Consider the following 17,619-nt stretch of genomic DNA (forward strand, 5'->3'; position numbering starts at 1 on the left):
TCTCATTCACACAAAAAACATGGCCTTGTTTATTCCACATCTTAAATTTATTAAGAAAAAAAATGATGGCATCTGTAACTCTTTCACTTTCAACAGACTGTAATAAAGTTCATGTCCAAAACTTAGAGAAGCACCTAAAATTTACACTGTACACTATTCAGTCTTCATTTGTAGAGGTCTAAACTTTTTTAGCTAATGCTTCCACTGCCCTCAAAACTTGCTGGCTGTCCAAGTTTGATAATGGTAAACTTGTCTCTTTCCCGAAGCCTGCATGGTGATCAAAATGAAAAAAAAAAAATTCAGTGGTAAAAAGGCATTGATTTGATACCATGCATACACAAACATTTGATCACGAGAGAATAATTAAATATATTGCATCATACTCCAAAACTGAGCTAAAAAAATTGTCACCCCTTTAAGACACTGAACATGATTTTTATAAAATAAACTGTTAAATCAATCCACGGCTACTAATTATGCTTTTTAAAGAATGTTCTTTCAAAAAATGTCTTGCTTCATCAGCGTTATGGCTATCAAAGTACAGCAATTTTACAGGCAGGGGTTTTGGGTGAGATTAAAGCTCTTTGAGGAATTTCTATGGTCCTTTATTTTAAATAAATTTTTGGAAGGGTAGGTCTTCTCTTTTATCTCCCCTTTTTCAACTTTTCAAAGGGACTTTCCCAGGATAAGATAATTGATAGTTTTTGTGTAAAGCTGATACTTCTGTTGGCTGGACCTACAATTGCCATATCCTCCATCCTACTTAATTTTTATTTATTATCACTTACATTATCACATGGCAACTTAAAAAAAAAAATCTTACCATATCTCGCAATAACTCTGGGTTGGACATTACTGCATTCCCGGATAAGAAAAGGAAACATGGGGTTTTCTTTCTTCAGCTGAACGTAGTGCTTCTCAATGAAGTCCCTTTAAAAAATGTGATGCAGACATCGGTAAAGTTTCAAGTGTCTGCTTGTATACATACGTTAACCCGAAGAAATATAACCAAATATTATTCAGTGTTTCGTATCCTAGAAACCATGTAAAAATGCTCCAAATCACGTAAATCTGTCTCAGAAATCTAAAAAAGTAAACAATTTGGTATCGGGGAGTCTCGGAAAAAGTATGAAGTTTTAGATCTCACTGCCTACTGTGTGATGAATCAAACATGAGAAAGGCGTAATCATGTTAGTGGCATTTTTACAAGCATAAAAAATAATCACATTACTGTGCACTTTCTTCTGCTTCTAGATGAAAAGACGTTCAGTATTTCTTACTGGGGAAAGGGGAGGGGAACTAGTTCATTCGTGATGAGTTTTTCGAAAAGCATGAAATACATGTATAAGAAAACAAAACGAAAATCTCGAAAAGCTAAACAAAATTAAAACCATTGTACCAGTAAATAAAAACACCACACAAAATATGACAGTACGACTAAGTATCAAAAACAATAGTATAGCATAAGTACAAAAAGCGATAATGTTTTAAAATGCTTCCAAACCTAACGCCTTTGCTTGCAGGAGACTTCTGGCAGAGATGAATTCTTATTTCTTTGAGATGAGCTCCAAAACGTACTGCTGCAGCCGCCATTTTGACATTGAGTTAACTTTAAAATAAAACTGGAACAAATGAATAGTGTAAATCCTGTCGTAACTTGGAATTAGGTAATATTATCTTAAACTATTTTTTATATTTATAAATATTTCTAACAATAACAGAGTGTAATAACTCTTTTTGTGTGCGTATCATATCTTTTGGAAAAAACCACGCTAGCCTCGATGCAGCTCGACCGGAAGAGGCTCAAATAGTTTACATTGGTCACTGAGCTTGGGTGCTACAATATTAAACCTTACATCATATGGCCTTCTTTCAGTGTTGTTTAGACAGATCATCAGTACGCAAAAACTCTTTCTTTGTAGCAAAAGTGTCGAAGGCAGAATAGACAACATGATAATATACAAGAAGCTGAATCTGGAAGCATTTTACTGCAAATATCAGCAAGACGTGAACTTTACTTCATAGTTGGTATTTGTATTTTTGTTTTGGCTTTTTTTTTTTCGGCTTGAATTCTTTCTTCGCCATCTCACAGTTTTCACTGCGACGTGGAACGACTTCAGTTGGCCGACTCCACCATGGATAAATATCAAAGATTGCGGAAGATAGGCGAGGGAGCCTTTGGAAAAGCTGTTCTAGTGCGACACAAGGGGAACAACAGACAGTGTGTGGTGAAAGAAATCAATATTGTCAGAGTAAGAATAATAAATTCTTAAAAATAGTTAGTTCGAGGGAAATGCATTGATGTTGTAGCTGTTTTATGTGGCAGAACAAGTCTAGCATTAAAATGAATAATTGTTTGAGATATTAATAGGTATACATCGACAATATACGTAACATTAATGAATTTACAATGCTACTTCAGTTTACGTCGAACAAGAGGATAATCTAAAATTGAGAATTAGCAATGATGCCAGTAGGAAAATCTCATAAGCCAGAAGAATTACAGGGTCTGAGACAGAGTTTTTCAGGATCTTCTGTAGAGAGTTTTTTTTTGTGAAAAAAAGTAAAACAATATTTTTTGGTAGACATTACCTGACTGTTTGAAGAGAATATTACCATAGTATGCATTACTGCTTAGGGATTTCATGGAACCTTCATGTTATTTATGTATAAACAGAGATAATAGTGCCATTCTGCTGGTTCTTGTGATAAAGCTATGACTATTATAATAGTTGTTGCTGAAAGTGATTGTATAAACATACCATCACTTAATTTGAGTGTGTTATTTGCAGATGTCACCAAAAGAAAGAGAAGAGTCAAGGAAGGAGGTAAGTTATTCCCTAGAATGATTAATATTTCTTAAACAGCCACTCTAAAACTTTGAACTAGGGTCATTTTTTATTTTCTAGTTTGCATAGCTCTTAAATTTGTACAGAATATTTTATTTAGTTATTGTGATTTTTTCGTCTGTTTCATGAATTTGATGTCAGAGTACCTTTGCAGCAGAATGAAGCATTTTTCATGATGTTTTATTACAATAATTGTATAACAAGGGTCACTGAAAAAGTGAATAAAGTTTGTCAAATAGTTTGTCAAAATATGTTAATAATTGCTAGTAATGATTTGTGTTTGGATGTATGATTCTATAAAATATAAAACCCCCAAATTTTTATTGGTTTTATATTGTGCTTATTTCTGAATATAGTTTGATTTCCTTGTAAAGATAAATACTGTAGCATAATATTAAAATTTGTGAAATTCAGGTTGCAGTTCTAGCTCAGCTGAAACACCCCAACATTGTAGCATATATAGAGTCATTTGAAGGTGAGCATAAAATGTGAAAATATTTTTAGCAAATAAATGGATGTTGTCATTTTTTTGGCTTTTGTTAAGCATGCTTCTGATTTTGCCCAGTGGAAGTACAGTTCAGAGGAATACTTTGTCAGGATCGTGTTCTAAGTGTGGTAATGAAAACAGTCTTTATAACAGGTCTTTATTCAATGATAATGGCAGGGACAATGACCAACTTTATTAATCCCAAGGGGAAATTATAACCTGGAAGTGGGCTCATTTGCAAAAAGAAAAAAAAAAAAATCAGGTGTGTCAAGCCGGAAAATAACTTTTATTGGTTATTTTGGGGAATATTATGCTATCAAAATGAGCTGTGAGATAGTACCTCTGAATTTTTAGCTTTTAAAAAGAGGAGCTATATGATTCTTGATATTAAGACTGATAGCTATAAAATTGTAAGGGAAGTTAAAACAATAAAATGTGATTCATGATATACTGAGATATATATATATACTATGCAGTTTTAGTCTTTTTTTAAAAAAAATTTTGGTGTCAATCAGAGATCACATCGATCAAGAGTTAGATAAGATAAAGGTTCACTTGCTACATGCAGTAGTAAATCACATATTACAGATTTTTGCCACAGTGTAACATTGTTTGAATGGAACTGGCTAACCCTCTGCATGCACGCTATGCACTCAAGAAAGAAATGGATATTTCACATAGATTTTAGTATAAAAATTACTTCTTCCTCTTCAATATAACCACCAATATAATACAATTATTATTAGTTATCTGTGTTCATAAACACTTTTCCAGGAAAATAAATGAAATAATTATTTTGTCTTTATCCACAGAAATGATTTAAATGTAATTTAAGACATTAGAGAAGGGAATAAAGGCAACAATGCTGTATTTATTATTCTAAATAACAGTTTTTCTATTTAAAACATGGATTTTTTTGTTTTTACTTATTTTTTTGTTTGTTCACATTTTTAATATTTTCACATAGAAAAAGAATAGGTAACTAAGTCTTAAAATGGGAAAGACACAATTTCTCTTCACATGCACAACAGTGATACAAAGAGAAACAGGAATGCTAAAATATGATTTTCTTTCACAGAGTAAACCCTGTCTATTTGTATGCACTCTGTGCAAGTGTAATATCTTAAATGTATAATGATGTAATACCCTGTTCAACTCAGGTAAAATGATATCTACATTTTTAGTCATTTCTCAGCATGGTCATATATTAAATGACTGGTAAACAGTGGTAAAATGTTTATGATGAAGCATTCATAATAAAATTAAATAATATTTTATGGATTTCTTTAAAATTTTCTTTCAGAGTCAGGAACACTCCATATTGTCATGAACTACTGTGCTGGAGGTGAGTCATTGATTGTGCAGGGCATATGAGAAAAAAAATGTATTCTGTGCCTACATGTAAACACTTTTTAATTTCTGAAAATTTAAAAACTGCTATTAAAAAAAAATTTTTTGTAAAGAAAAAGTGTTGATGTGGGACTTCCCATTTTATGAAGGAAGATAGTGTTTGTTTGTCGTTACTATATGTGCTGTACTTTAAGGATTTTATAAACAATTCATATGTATTATACAGTATTGTCTGGAACATTTAGTTATACAAAATACATCTGATAAGAACTTGCAAACTTGATACTTGTTGTATATTGGCACCCTTGTCACCATGCAAATTTTATCTAAAGTGGAAAAGTCTGAAATATACAATACACTGTTTCTTCCTAGGGGACCTGTATTCCAAAATCAACAGTCAACGAGGTGTGTTGTTTGCAGAAGAACAGGTATGATAAATATAGAAAACAGTCATAACGTTTTGTTTGATAGCTGAGGTTATTAGTTCATTGCATAGTGAGAAGAAGAGGCAATATTGTTTGTGTGTGTGTGTGCATGAGAGTGAGAGAGAGCATAGCAGCTTGTTGGTCTGTTCGTATTTTAAACATTCTTCATATATAAGGTTTTCCTATTTCATAGTTTTAATGTCTAAAAACAGAATTAAGGATTATATTTTTAATTTTCAGCTGCTACTACTTTGTGCATACGTGTGTGTGTGTGCCTGGATGCGCTTACATGCATGTGTGTGTGTGTGTGCTTGTAGATCTGGAACTGGTTTGTACAGATCTGTTTGGCCATGAAACACATTCATGATCGAAAGATACTGCATAGAGATATAAAATCTCAGGTGAGCAAATACTGGATTAAAAAACTTGTGTTTTTAGTTTTTGGTAAATTTTTAAATTGATCAAAGATAAAACTGTATTTATCAGTGTCATGAATGCTGTTCAAAAATATAAAAAATGCAGACAGGCTGCAACTTGGGTTGTGTGCCATGAAGAACTGTCCACATGAACATATTAGTTTCAGTTTCATAGATTCACAGTCCTTAGTGATGGTCCTCAGTGCATAATTCATTCACAAGGAATTCATTCATGTAAACGGAATGGTAGATGAATGCAAAAATTCAGAAATATGAGCAAGGAGAGTAGCTGTTCCATGTCTGCTCTTTCTTTCCTTCCCCAGGGAAAGATGATTTATAATCTTGTATGATTTGTGAAAGAAGAGTTTTCTATCAAAATCAAATCACTATTAATGCAAATTTCCTGCAGAACATATTTCTGACAACAAGTGGAGCAGTCCAACTAGGAGACTTTGGAATTGCAAAAGTGTTGAATAAGTAAGCTCAAAAACTTATTTACAAAAACCTGTTCTTTTTTCATTGTAAAAATATTGGCTAACGTTTGGAAGCTTACATATCCCATCCTACATTTTAATTCAAATTCTTTTTATTTCAAACATATTATTTGTATTTCTGTCTGTATTCAAATTATACTGGCAACATGTTCTCAAGGAAACCTATGCATAGAATACAAGATCAGTATTTTCAGAAGTTCCACACCATTTAACAAAGAGTATAAAATCAAACCTAAATACTTTTATGGCTTTCACATTTTTTTTAAGTGGTTGCATTGTGGCTCTAAGGTCATAAGAATGTCCTAATATGTAATTGTGTAAACATGAGGCAACAGTACTTTCTCTGTTGACTAGCACTGTTGAGCTGGCCAGGACTTGTATAGGCACACCATACTACCTGTCTCCTGAAATAGTTGAGAACAAGCCATACAACAACAAAAGGTAAGTCTGCTTTGTTCTTTAGTGTAAAACATCATTGACCCCTTGACACACATGAATAGAATATAAGTGGATGCCCCCTTACCCTCCACCCCTCATCCCCACAGACACAGACATTTGAGTAAGAAGAGCACTTGAAAGAAGGGAAAGTGTAATTACAGCAAAATACTTTAAAAAAATCTTATAACTAATGTTAGTAAATGAAAACAAAAATGATTGCTTGGAGTTATCTGTTCATATATAATATGTTATTAAGTATATTAAGTATACAAGAAGAAAAATGTCCCTCAACCCAGTCCCATGGCTGCCTTAGGAGCAGTGAAAATAGTTGTTTCACCATGTCTAGGGCATGGCATGGGAAAGGTAGAGCCCATCCCTCTCCTACTGATGAATAAGGTACCCATTCTGGTTGAATATCCTCTGTGTGGGCAACAGGAGTTTTTGAGTTATAGACCCCAACCAAGCTTTGAACTAGCAACTTTCTGCTCTGCTGATCTCACTGACCACCAGGTTATAGAGTCTTCCCAAGTGTGTTTATTATTGTATATCTGCAAAACAGCAGTTTGTGGAAATCACATATTTGGAGAGAGAGAGTATATTTCTCAATGTGGCACTATAATTTTTGTTTGATTTTTACAGTGATATCTGGTCTCTTGGTTGTGTGCTGTATGAACTGACAACACACAAGCATGCTGTGAGTAACTTACTGAGTATTCTCTGGGCATGTTGGCATGTTTACTTCTGTACTCTATTTTTTACAGTAAACATTTGTTAAGTTCTGGCTTCAGTTATTTTATTAACAGAATGTCATTTTTTAAATCTACATTTAATTACATTTTTTAAAATGTTTTCTGAGCTCTGCTTTTAATTGTAGTTTGTTTGAAAAAGCAAAATTTTTTAAAGAGGAACTTTTCATGTATTTCAGTTCGAAGCTGGAAACATGAAGAATTTGGTGCTGAAAATTATCAGGTATTCAGAAGTGGTAGTCTTTATTAATTTATATTTTATGTGCATAAATTATCATCAGCATTACGTGCAGACAAATGCATTTGCTATATTGGAGTTGCTATATTGAAATTATAATTTGTTTATTTTAAAAAGCTATATTTTTGTTTTAGCGAAAAGCTTTATAGACTTCTTGCCTTTAATTCTGTCCAAAGAAAAGTAAAGGCAGTGGATCTTTATGACATATACATTTTGTAAGAAAAGAGGCTTGGTCTATTCTGTATTGCAGAGGGTCTTATCCTCCAATTCCTCCTCAGTACAGTTATGACTTGCGAGGACTTATTGCACAGCTCTTGAAACGTGCTCCAAGGTAATGTTGCTATCTTCCTTCCCTTGCTTACCAAAGAAAAGTTGTTTTTCTTTCAGTATTTGTACAAGATCCACTTTGTAGACTTCTCCAAGGAGCTGCTGCCTCAAGATGAGTTTGCACTTAAAAGAGGTGTCTTAGATGTAAAAGATAGACTAATGATGAGCTGATAACTCTGTCAGTATTTGAACGATACTGGTCATATTCTTCCTGATTTCACTATAGCTTGAAAAAAGTTTGCAAGACAGTAAAGCCAGATTTTTAATTTTTGTGTCCTTTTACAGGGACCGACCATCCATTAACTCTATATTACAGAAAAACATTATCATGCAGCGAGTAAGAAGCCTTCTTTCAGCAGAGGTAACTAAAACTATTTTATTGCAATTTTTGATGCTTCAGAGCAGTTATCACCAATCAAGCATAGTCTATGTCTGTGCTGTAGATGAAAGCAATCTTCCTTCCAGATTTGGTGGCAATCAAATGAACATTATGGATTTTATTACAGTTTTATTTCAACTGCACTCTGCTTTAATTATAAGATACACACACACACATATGATACAATGTGGCTGTATTTATCCCATCAGGCAATTAGTAGCTCTAGAAAGAAGAAGCTAACAACCACAGCACAATATCAGCAACCAATAATTTTTTTACACATTCATACAACACCATACAGACCCTCATACTATCACATTTCAGACCTGCATGCAATCATAATTTATTCATATATACTAGCTTTCAAATATCTCAAGGCCAAAACATCAAAGGATAGACTCAGTCTGTTTGTCCTGTTTGAAGGTAAATAGAATCAGTGGGACAATGAGATTTGACAGAACTCTCCTAATAAGACAAATCTTTCATCCTGTACAATTGTGGACAGTTTTAAATATGCTTGTCCCTCCCTAAAGAAGTTTCAAGTTGGATTTTATTCTTATACATGGTTTTATTTGTCTGCTTGTGACCTCAGAACCCTTAGAGATATAATAGTGGTTTTTGATGTAATAATCCTCAGATAAGTTAATAATAGAGATCTTCAAAATAGATATTGCTTACAGTTTTAAAAGCTTGTTTTGAAAGAGAACTGTTTACAATTTTCAGCAAATTGCTGATGAGTTCAGTCACACTGTCATGCATGGGGCAAAAGTTGCCAAGGCCTTACCACCTGGACCTCGTCCGTCCTCAGGTATGTTTGATTTAAAAAAAAATTTAAAGTTCAAACACATCAGCCTTATAACCAGCAGGTTTCAGTGATGAATATGAGATCAGTGTTTGATTTGTGTATAAAGTCCGACAGCACACTAGTCTTGTTTTGACAGGATCGAACTTTGAAGTAGAGGATCTCAAACTGCTCAGGAGTGTTTTGCGACATTGGAAAAGAGTTAATTGGGATCAGGTTTGAACCTTGTTTAAACAACGCCAGTTTAAAATAATAAACAACATAAATAATAAACACAAACATTTATATTTTGCTTCAATAGTTTGATTTTATGGATATTTATACAGAAATTTTCTTCAGAAGGTTTGTCAGTATCATTTTGTGCTATGTTTACTATTCAGAGATTGCAGAGATTACTGATACATCTGTTCTTATTTTCCCCTAAATCTTAAATATTAAAGCACCTAAGAAAGAAGCCATACAAGGCCTGCCTCAGCAGGGCGGAAGTATAATCCCTGCTGCTGTTTATGGGAGACCTCTGAGTGCCAGAAAGAGTCAGGGGAGGTAAGTTATAATAACAAAGTCAATAGAAAGATAAATCATCCAAACATTACTGGCATAGATAGCACACAAGCACCCACAATCAAGTATCATGATGGCTTCTACAATGAAGTAACGGAGTGGCGGTACTGCTTTTTGCACTATTAGCTGCGACAAATTCTTGCTACAAATGTCCAGGGAAGTCTTTTTCTTTTTTACTCTTGCCGAAAGATGAGGCAAGATAAGGACCTCACTATATTTTGAATTGCAATCGGTACTTCTGAATGAGATCTTGGCAAAAATTTGTCTGCTACACTTACGTTCATGGCGATTGTTTACATTTAATCGCAAAGAAACATTCAGTTGTGATGGCTTTGCTAGTGTAATTGCGCTTTGGATACATATTATTTCTGTTAGTTTATTGTTCTTTTGAGGGCAAGATTTTGTTAGTTGAATAATTCTTTTCCAAACATTGTCTCATTAATCATTACTTTTGCATTGTTTTGTAATGAAGATGAGCACTTAATGACTGCTACAAGCCACTTGCCACAGTTTGGGCCTCGCTTTTTTTATCAGGGACCATCCCTTATGATGCATCTTTCTAATCTACAATCGCTGTTAACAAATATAAGAATTTGTAAAGCATGTTTTTATATGTAAATGTGAGCCCAATGTGCTGTTTTTCATGCATAAGTATCTGGACTTGTACTTATCTCATTATTATTTTTTTAACATACAGGCCTCAGTGTTTGAAATTCTCTTCCTCTCTCCATTTGTTCTTTGTGTTTGTTTTCAGCATTCAGGTCTGGATTAAAATATCACCTGTTATATTAGATTCTCGTTAACTGATTGCTGATGGATGTTTTCTTCACTTCCCCAATCCCCAGTCAAACATATTTGGTTATTTTGCATCTTTTTCTTTGCTTTTCATTTACCTGATTGCTTCTTCTTACATGGCTTGCTGGTCTCTTCAGTTATTATTATGAAGTCACTGAAGCCTTATTTATATTTCTTAAAAGATACCACTATAGTTACCCAAGGTTGCAAGCTTGCATCTTATTTGGTTCAAGCACTAGCTGGAGTAGGGATACAGAGAGTTTTTATGCAGATTTATGTGTGAGTGCTCTACCTTTTTGTGGGCAGGTCATCTGGAGACCTCAAGAAGAAGGCAGGGGCAGGAGATGTGGGCAATAGGCCCCTGCCTGTACCTGGTCAAATGGTAAGAAGATCATAGATTTTGAGATGTAAAATGTATGTTTTAATATGCATCTAGATTAACATGTGCTAACAAGCAATTGTTTGAACTTGGGCAATGTTTTTTTTAATTCCCATTATGTCACATCTTTTATGCTTATGGCACCCGGTTGTCATTTTGAATTTGGTGCACGAGTTATTGCACAGGTGCTGCTGTTTCTTCATTATAATTGAATATTCTATATTCATATGAATATTACGTATTATTTTTATTATTGTGTAAGAAGCAATCTCATACATGATGTGATTAGAGCGAAAGTAATCTATAATCTAAGACATTATAGTGGATATAAATGTGTGTACTCTGAAAATCAGGTTCTCTTTATTTATTTAATGAATAAATAAATGTAATGAAAGCTTAGACTTCTGTGTAAAAGTGTGTTTTATAGAAAATAGAAATGCTGCAGGAAAAAAGAATATGACTTATTGAAAACCTATTGCCCAGGAAAATTTGCTAATTTTTATGGCATCCTGTTTTGACATTCTTTTTCATTTGGTTAGTTATTGTCCTCTTCTCACTTCTTGTTTTTGCCTAAAATTTACTTTTAATAATAGATTTGTATCAATTCTGGTTAGTCCTTTAGTTCAGATTTTGTAAAAGGTAGTGCTTTACTTTTAAAAGAGTTTGACAGTCTTTTCAAGCAGCAATCAGATTAGACTTTTATGTGTGCATGCACAGAGCTAAATCTTTGCATTTTGTAATTCTTGCCTTTTTCCTGTGTGTATTTTTTGTGTGATTCAATAGCAATGATTTAAAGCTTAGGCAAGTGGTGAGTGCTTGATTATACGCTTTTGCAAATGTGTGCTGGGGCTATGTTTTCTGGCAGGAGTGGGAACAGAAAAAGAAAGAAATGTTGGATAAAGAGCAGAAGCGCAGAGAAGATTTGAAAAAACAGGTACAACAATTGATTTTAAAACAAGGGACATGTGTAAGCTGGAGTTGTAATTTTGTTTGTGATTATGGAACAGCCATGTACAGGGCAGTGATTTCAGTGATGCTGTGTATTTTTCCAAAATTTAAATAGTCGCTGGTTACATGGAGAATTACTGAAGCAAGATTTACGTAGGCTAGAGATGCCATAGAATGATGCCATACAACACAGTTATTTTAATAATTTATTTTGTAGCAAATTACTGTTCTGAAGAATATTCCAACAACTTTTAGGACAGTTGCAAATTAAAACATGCAAAGTGTTATTGTCTGTATTTTTTTCTGCTTTCACAGATGTTTTCATTTGCTATTTCTGCATCTTTCACAGGTTTTTCATTAGAAATGTATTGAACATATCCTAAAAAATATAAATCAAGCAATACCACCATGTAATAGGAATAGTTTCGGCCTGATTTATTGATGCTATGTAGGCAGCTATTTATTATATGTTGTTTGGTTTATGGTTTAGGTACTATATTATATTGATTAACCACATCATATGCTCTAGCTGAGGGGAATGAAGATTTCATTAAAAATAAATTTAAAGAACAGTGATGGCAGAAGCTGTCTGCAGTTTGGTATGAGTTTTTAGCAGCTTGTTTGCTGAGCAGAAAGCCTTATGCTTTGATAATTAACATCAATCATAAAAGCTTTTTCTGTTCTTTAAAAAATCGTCAATGCATATTAGTGAAGGATTTCTATAAACAAATATTTCTTAAAGCCACAGTTTATGCCACCACAATCCCATGATTCATGTAGGACATTATTCCTTGTCTTTTGCAAGTAAATAAACAATAAGCTCAAGATTTCTTTGTTTTTATGTAATTATTTCTGGACATATTAAGAGTTACATTCTTTGTTGTCAGCAGCAAGAGGAAGCTGCACAGCGGCACAAAAATCTTCTGGAGAAACAAAAGGTTGGACTTGAAGGGACAATTAAGGCTTTTATCTACCTTTGGTTTCTTTTCATTAAGACTGGTGCATGTGCAGCTTGCTTTATTTTTGAAATATTTGAAAGATGATGTTATTCCATTGCTTTATTAATTCACTACTTTAATGCACAAATGCAAAAAATTGTATATACTTAAGTCTCCAACATGCATATGCATGTAGTGCTATAGTTTTTATGCAGACATACAGTTATATAAAGAGCTACACATTTAATCATACATTTTTGTAAGAACAAGAGACTGGAAGTAAACAAATACAATAAATATATTTATCTTATCAGATGGACCGTATTAATAAGAGCAAGGAAGAAGGGTGGAAGAGCCTTGTGGACTCTCTTGAGGACAATAAAGAGGTACAAAGCATGTGTGTGTGGGCATGCACATGCACAAACACATTTGTGGATGCATGCATATGTGTTTCTGAAGAGAAAGAAAGAAAGATATTGGTGCTTTTGGTACATTTGACAAATTTCTGTTATTATGAAAAGCGAAGATTTTAAAGAGAGCTTAAAAAAAATTGATTGCTTTCTAAGATGGCAGATGATTATTGACCAGTGATGAGCATAGGTTCAGTCATCTTTCTGGATTATTACATTGTTTTTAAAGATTTAAGCAATTTGTTTTTAACAGATTTGGTGCAATGCTAACAGATGTTTTTTTAACATACAGTCACCACAGAGTCCACAGGCAGGTGGTGATGCTCGTCCACTTCCTATTCCTAAACAACTAGAGCCTGTTCATGTAAGTTAGGGTAGATTTGTTTTTATTAATTTTATATTCTAGTCTAAATAGCAATTTCTTAGCACGGAAAGAGTTTTGTTGCCATTTTTTTGTTAGTATAATAATTTATAACTTAAATTTAATAATCTTAAACACACTGAATTGGTTACCTTTATCAATGTTTAATGTGGTCACCAGAAGGGGCTTTCAGTTAAAACTTACTAAAATAAAGGTGACTATATCTCTTAAAAGGGCACATTACTACTTCATACATTTTTAAGGTTAGTGTTGTCAGCATTAAGAAAAGGGAGTGTATTAGTTTTGTCTTCAAAAAGAGAACAGTGTGTCACCAGTGTCACCATCAATGTTTAATAGATACAACTAACACTGTATAGATGATGAATTAGATAATCATCTGAGAATAACTAACCCTTCATCCAGCAGCATGTATTTCAGTGCTTTAATTTATTGATAAAAAAAAAATGGGCGACTACAAAAGACCGCCATTCTATATCTGGCTGACCTCAGAATGGAGCAACATGCAATGTTAGGATTAGGATTACAGTGTTGTCTTTCATAGTTTTGACTTTTTTTTTCAAGAAGTTACAAGCCAAGCAGGAGTTTATCAGTAGAGGATTTCTTCAGTCCTATACCTTTCAGAAAAGTATGCTACCATCTTGGCTGCTTGTTTTTTATTTTTTGTTTTTTAGTATGCGCTTTGAGCCCACCTTTAATGGTGGGAAAAAGTGCTATATAAATTCAACATTATTGTTGTTGTTGTTGTTATTATTATTATATGGTGTGATGTCTGTTTCGAAATGATTACAATAATATTTTTGGATGTAATGCTAAAGAGATAATGAGCATAATTACTACAATGATGAGAGCACATGTTTTTTTTTCTTTAGCCCAACTTCCTTGAGAATCGAAAACCAAGACAAGCTGGCAACTATGAAGAATACATTATGTACCTTGACAAATTAAAGAACCAAAGGATTGAGCGAGAAAAGGCATTGGACCAGAGAGCTGCAGGTGAAAAAGAAGTAGTGTGCACCTATAATTTTCTTCATTATTGTTTTTAACATAATATGATGATGATGATGATGATGTAGTTTTGTAACGCGCTAGTATCCGTATCACAGAGATACGCTCAATTCGCGGGGAACCCAGCAGCCACCAAACTGCAGGGCAAATGAACAACTTCAAATAATGTTAAACAAGTGAGTCTTAAGATTTTTCCGAAAAGATGCAATACTATCCAGACTCCTTAGTCGAGAGGGAAAGCGAGTTCCACAGAAGCGGGGCTACATTAGAGAAGGATCTGAAACCCACAGTCTTCTTGTTGGTATTCCCTGACTGAACACTCGGTCGTCGAAGTCTGAATTGGGCTGCTGAACGAAGGTTCCGCTGAGGTTGGTGACGGTGAATGAGTTCTTGGAGATTTGCAGGCGCAAGGTCGTGAAGACAGATATATGTCAAAGTTAACAATTTGTGGACAATTCTTGTCTCCACAGGAAGCCAATGTAGGTCACGTAGTACAGGAGTAATGTGATCAGATTTCTTCTTGCGTGCAACTATTCTAGCAGCCATATTTTGCACTCGCTGAAGCCTCGACAACTCACTCTTAGAAATTCCCCAGAGGCAGCTATTGGCATAGTCTAATCTAGAACAAATGAGGGACACAGCAACTGCATTTGCAGTCTTCTTATTAAGACTGGGTCGGAGTCATCCAAGTGTGCGGATGTGGAAATAACATGCCTTGACTACAGAACTGACATGATCAGACATAGTAAGAAGATTATCGACATAGAGGCCAAGGTTCCGTATGGAGCTGGAGAGGGGGACTCCAGCTTGACCCACCTCGATGGAGTCTAGAGAGACTTTGCGAAGGCAAAACTTGGAACCACACAGCATCGCCTCTGTCTTCTCATCATTAAGCTTGAGTTTATTCCGTAGCATCCGGGACTTGACCTCTAAACAACACTCTTCTACGGCACAGACTGCCTCACGCACTGACTCACTGTCAGTACTAAATGAAAAATAGAGTTCAGTGTCATCTGCAAACATCTTACGGTTCACACTATGCTTCTCAATGAGGGGACCAAGCTGAGATGTGTAAATAGAAAATAGAACCGGGCCCAAAACAGAGCCCTGCGGGACACCGCACAGCAATGGAACTGTCACTGAAGAAGCTTGATTGACCATCACCCTTTGTGTACGATCACTGAGGTAGGAATGGAACCACTGCAAGGCGGAACCACCAATGCCCACCTCCATCTGGAGACGAGTTAGTAGAGTGGTGTGATCAATGACATCGAAGGCCGCACTCAGATCAAGGAGGACCACAAGAGTCACGTTCCCTGCATCCGCACTGCACAGAAGATCGTTCATAAGACGCAGAAGGGCTGTCTCACAGCTGTGCTTGGGTCTGTACGCCGACTGGAATTTATCTAATAAGCTGTAGCGGTCCAGGTGGAGTGTCAACTGCTGAGCAACGACATGCTCCACAAGTTTCGAAACAAAAGGCAAATTCGACACAGGTCTATTGTTTTTACACGAGCTCGGGTCCAAGTTGTGCTTCTTTAAGATAGGCTTGATCACAGCTGTTTTAAATTTTCTGGGTACAGTGGCAGAGAAAAGGCTAGCTTTGACTATGCGTACGAGTACAGGAAGCAGAATGTCAAGGTGCTGGAGAAGAAATAATAATAATAATGCAAGTTTGTAAAGCGCATACTGACACTCCTAAGCAAAAAATTTATCATATGATAGGTGGTAGTGCTACTATTAATGTGTGCATAAAGAGTTTGTTCATGTTTAATCCCCCTGATAGCAATAGCAGATCTCTTTTTTGTGTCACTAGCACAGTTTTATAGATTGATAGATGTTTACTTCCAGAGTATATGCAGGCACCAAAGTTACCTGCCCAGCAGAACAACATTGGTAATGGTAATGGCAACAACCTCCCATCACCTGCTGTTTATGCTGTACAACAGGCTAACTACAGCAGGTATGCGCCCATAGCTTTGTTATATTATTGAAGAGGGAGAGAGAAATAGAAAAGACAGTTTTTACAATGGCATCCTAAGATGCATGAATGATCACTTATAAAGAAAGATATGTTGGCCATGTGAAGCCAATACTTTAGATAAAATGGTTTTAAACTGCAGGCAAAAGGCAGCAGAAGCAGCGGAAAGAGCCAGAGTTACTGAGGATTATAATGAGGCGACGTGAGGCTGCCATGAACAAGGCTCGTGGACACGCTGAATTGTATGGAGTAAGTCTTTCATTCACAAATTATCATCAAACAGCCTTGTTGAGCTTATAATTTAGGATGTTTCACATGAGCATGCACGAAATAGTCATTGAGAAGCATATAATATTTTTGGATGCAGATGTGCACACATACCTGCACACACATATATGCACAGGCATGAGCACATACTATATAAAATATACACACTTTATATACACACATTATATACATGCACTCACATACACATACAGGTGTATGTAGATTTTATATATATATCTAAGGTAACACTCAAAATCTGGGGAGAAATGGTTGATAAAATTTGTGTTATTCACAGTACCGGCCTCCCTCAGGCGCAGGGAAAGCATCACCATCACCCAGGCCAGGTGAGTTGTGCTACAATATGCTACAATATATAAGTAGCATTTCAGCTTATCTTTGATAAATCTAATCTATATGTGATTATATTTTGTGATGATATATTCTTTCATTTAAAGACTACCTGTCTGCCTGATAGAAGCCTAAATGTTTAAATCTATCATATTATGTGTATGTTCATGACTTATGGAGTTGTTTAAAAGACTAGCATATTGATTTTAGTGCTTTTTATTATTTTGACATCAGGGTTAGTTTCAGCAATGTAAATTCAGTTAAGACTTCAAAGTTCCTCATTATGAGTGAGCTTCTCATTAATGGTCTCAGGAAAGAATGCACAGCTGTCATTGTTTTGTCTAGAAGTTGTGCTCATTGTATGTCACTCCTAGCATGTTAGCATTTTTCACTTTCTGCTGAAAGGGCAAGCCAGACCAGCCCTTCAATTAGGCCGTAATAAAGAAGAACAGGTACATTGCTATTAAATTTGTTTCTCAAATAAATTGTCACCTTTTGAAGAAACATTTAAATTGTTTATTTCTACATAGCATAAGTTAGATTTGGATAAGATTGAATTTGTGTGCCAACTGGACACCACATAGACAAAAAAAAAAAAAAAAAAACCAAACAAAAATAACCCAACAAAACTATACAGTCTATGACAATGCTTTT

General features: G+C 34.9%; 2 protein-coding genes across 2 annotated transcripts in view; one reads left to right on the forward strand and one right to left on the reverse strand.

Annotated features, from left to right (window-relative positions):
• Window positions 1-25: 25 nt before the first annotated feature.
• LOC112559016 (NADH dehydrogenase [ubiquinone] 1 alpha subcomplex subunit 2-like) lies at window positions 26-1,661 on the reverse strand. Its single transcript, XM_025229833.1, has 3 exons — window positions 1,505-1,661; window positions 824-930; window positions 26-267 (listed from the first exon to the last, which is right to left on the reverse strand). The coding sequence occupies exons 1-3, from the start codon at window positions 1,591-1,593 to the stop codon at window positions 179-181; spliced, it is 285 nt and encodes a 94-aa protein (XP_025085618.1). The 5' UTR covers window positions 1,594-1,661; the 3' UTR covers window positions 26-178.
• Window positions 1,662-1,791: 130 nt separating this feature from the next.
• The window catches only part of LOC112559011 (serine/threonine-protein kinase Nek1-like), a 28,219-nt gene continuing 12,391 nt past the window's right edge, over window positions 1,792-17,619 (forward strand). The window contains 25 exon segments of the mRNA XM_025229826.1: window positions 1,792-2,252; window positions 2,793-2,828; window positions 3,264-3,324; window positions 4,640-4,681; window positions 5,059-5,114; window positions 5,429-5,512; window positions 5,937-6,004; window positions 6,376-6,462; window positions 7,099-7,153; window positions 7,385-7,428; window positions 7,694-7,774; window positions 8,056-8,131; window positions 8,873-8,957; window positions 9,392-9,494; window positions 10,614-10,689; window positions 11,552-11,620; window positions 12,522-12,572; window positions 12,887-12,958; window positions 13,275-13,346; window positions 14,234-14,357; window positions 16,221-16,332; window positions 16,493-16,540; window positions 16,542-16,599; window positions 16,913-16,961; window positions 17,371-17,417. Coding sequence (XP_025085611.1) covers window positions 2,136-2,252; window positions 2,793-2,828; window positions 3,264-3,324; window positions 4,640-4,681; window positions 5,059-5,114; window positions 5,429-5,512; window positions 5,937-6,004; window positions 6,376-6,462; window positions 7,099-7,153; window positions 7,385-7,428; window positions 7,694-7,774; window positions 8,056-8,131; window positions 8,873-8,957; window positions 9,392-9,494; window positions 10,614-10,689; window positions 11,552-11,620; window positions 12,522-12,572; window positions 12,887-12,958; window positions 13,275-13,346; window positions 14,234-14,357; window positions 16,221-16,332; window positions 16,493-16,540; window positions 16,542-16,599; window positions 16,913-16,961; window positions 17,371-17,417 — 1,773 coding nt within the window. The 5' untranslated portion in view covers window positions 1,792-2,135.

Source organism: Pomacea canaliculata, linkage group LG3, assembly GCF_003073045.1.
Source record: "Pomacea canaliculata isolate SZHN2017 linkage group LG3, ASM307304v1, whole genome shotgun sequence".
Classification (NCBI taxonomy): Eukaryota; Metazoa; Mollusca; class Gastropoda; order Architaenioglossa; family Ampullariidae; genus Pomacea; species Pomacea canaliculata.

Excerpts from the sequence above, each read along its gene's own strand:
- LOC112559016 (XM_025229833.1), bottom strand. The coding sequence starts at position 1,593 with ATGGCGGCTGCAGCAGTACGTTTTGGAGCTCATCTCAAAGAAATAAGA. Across the intron at positions 931-1,504 it reads CCTGCAAGCAAAGGCGTTAG|GGACTTCATTGAGAAGCACT; the intron begins GTTTGGAAGCAT and ends CATTTTTTAAAG. Across the intron at positions 268-823 it reads CAGAGTTATTGCGAGATATG|GCTTCGGGAAAGAGACAAGT; the intron begins GTAAGATTTTTT and ends ATCACCATGCAG.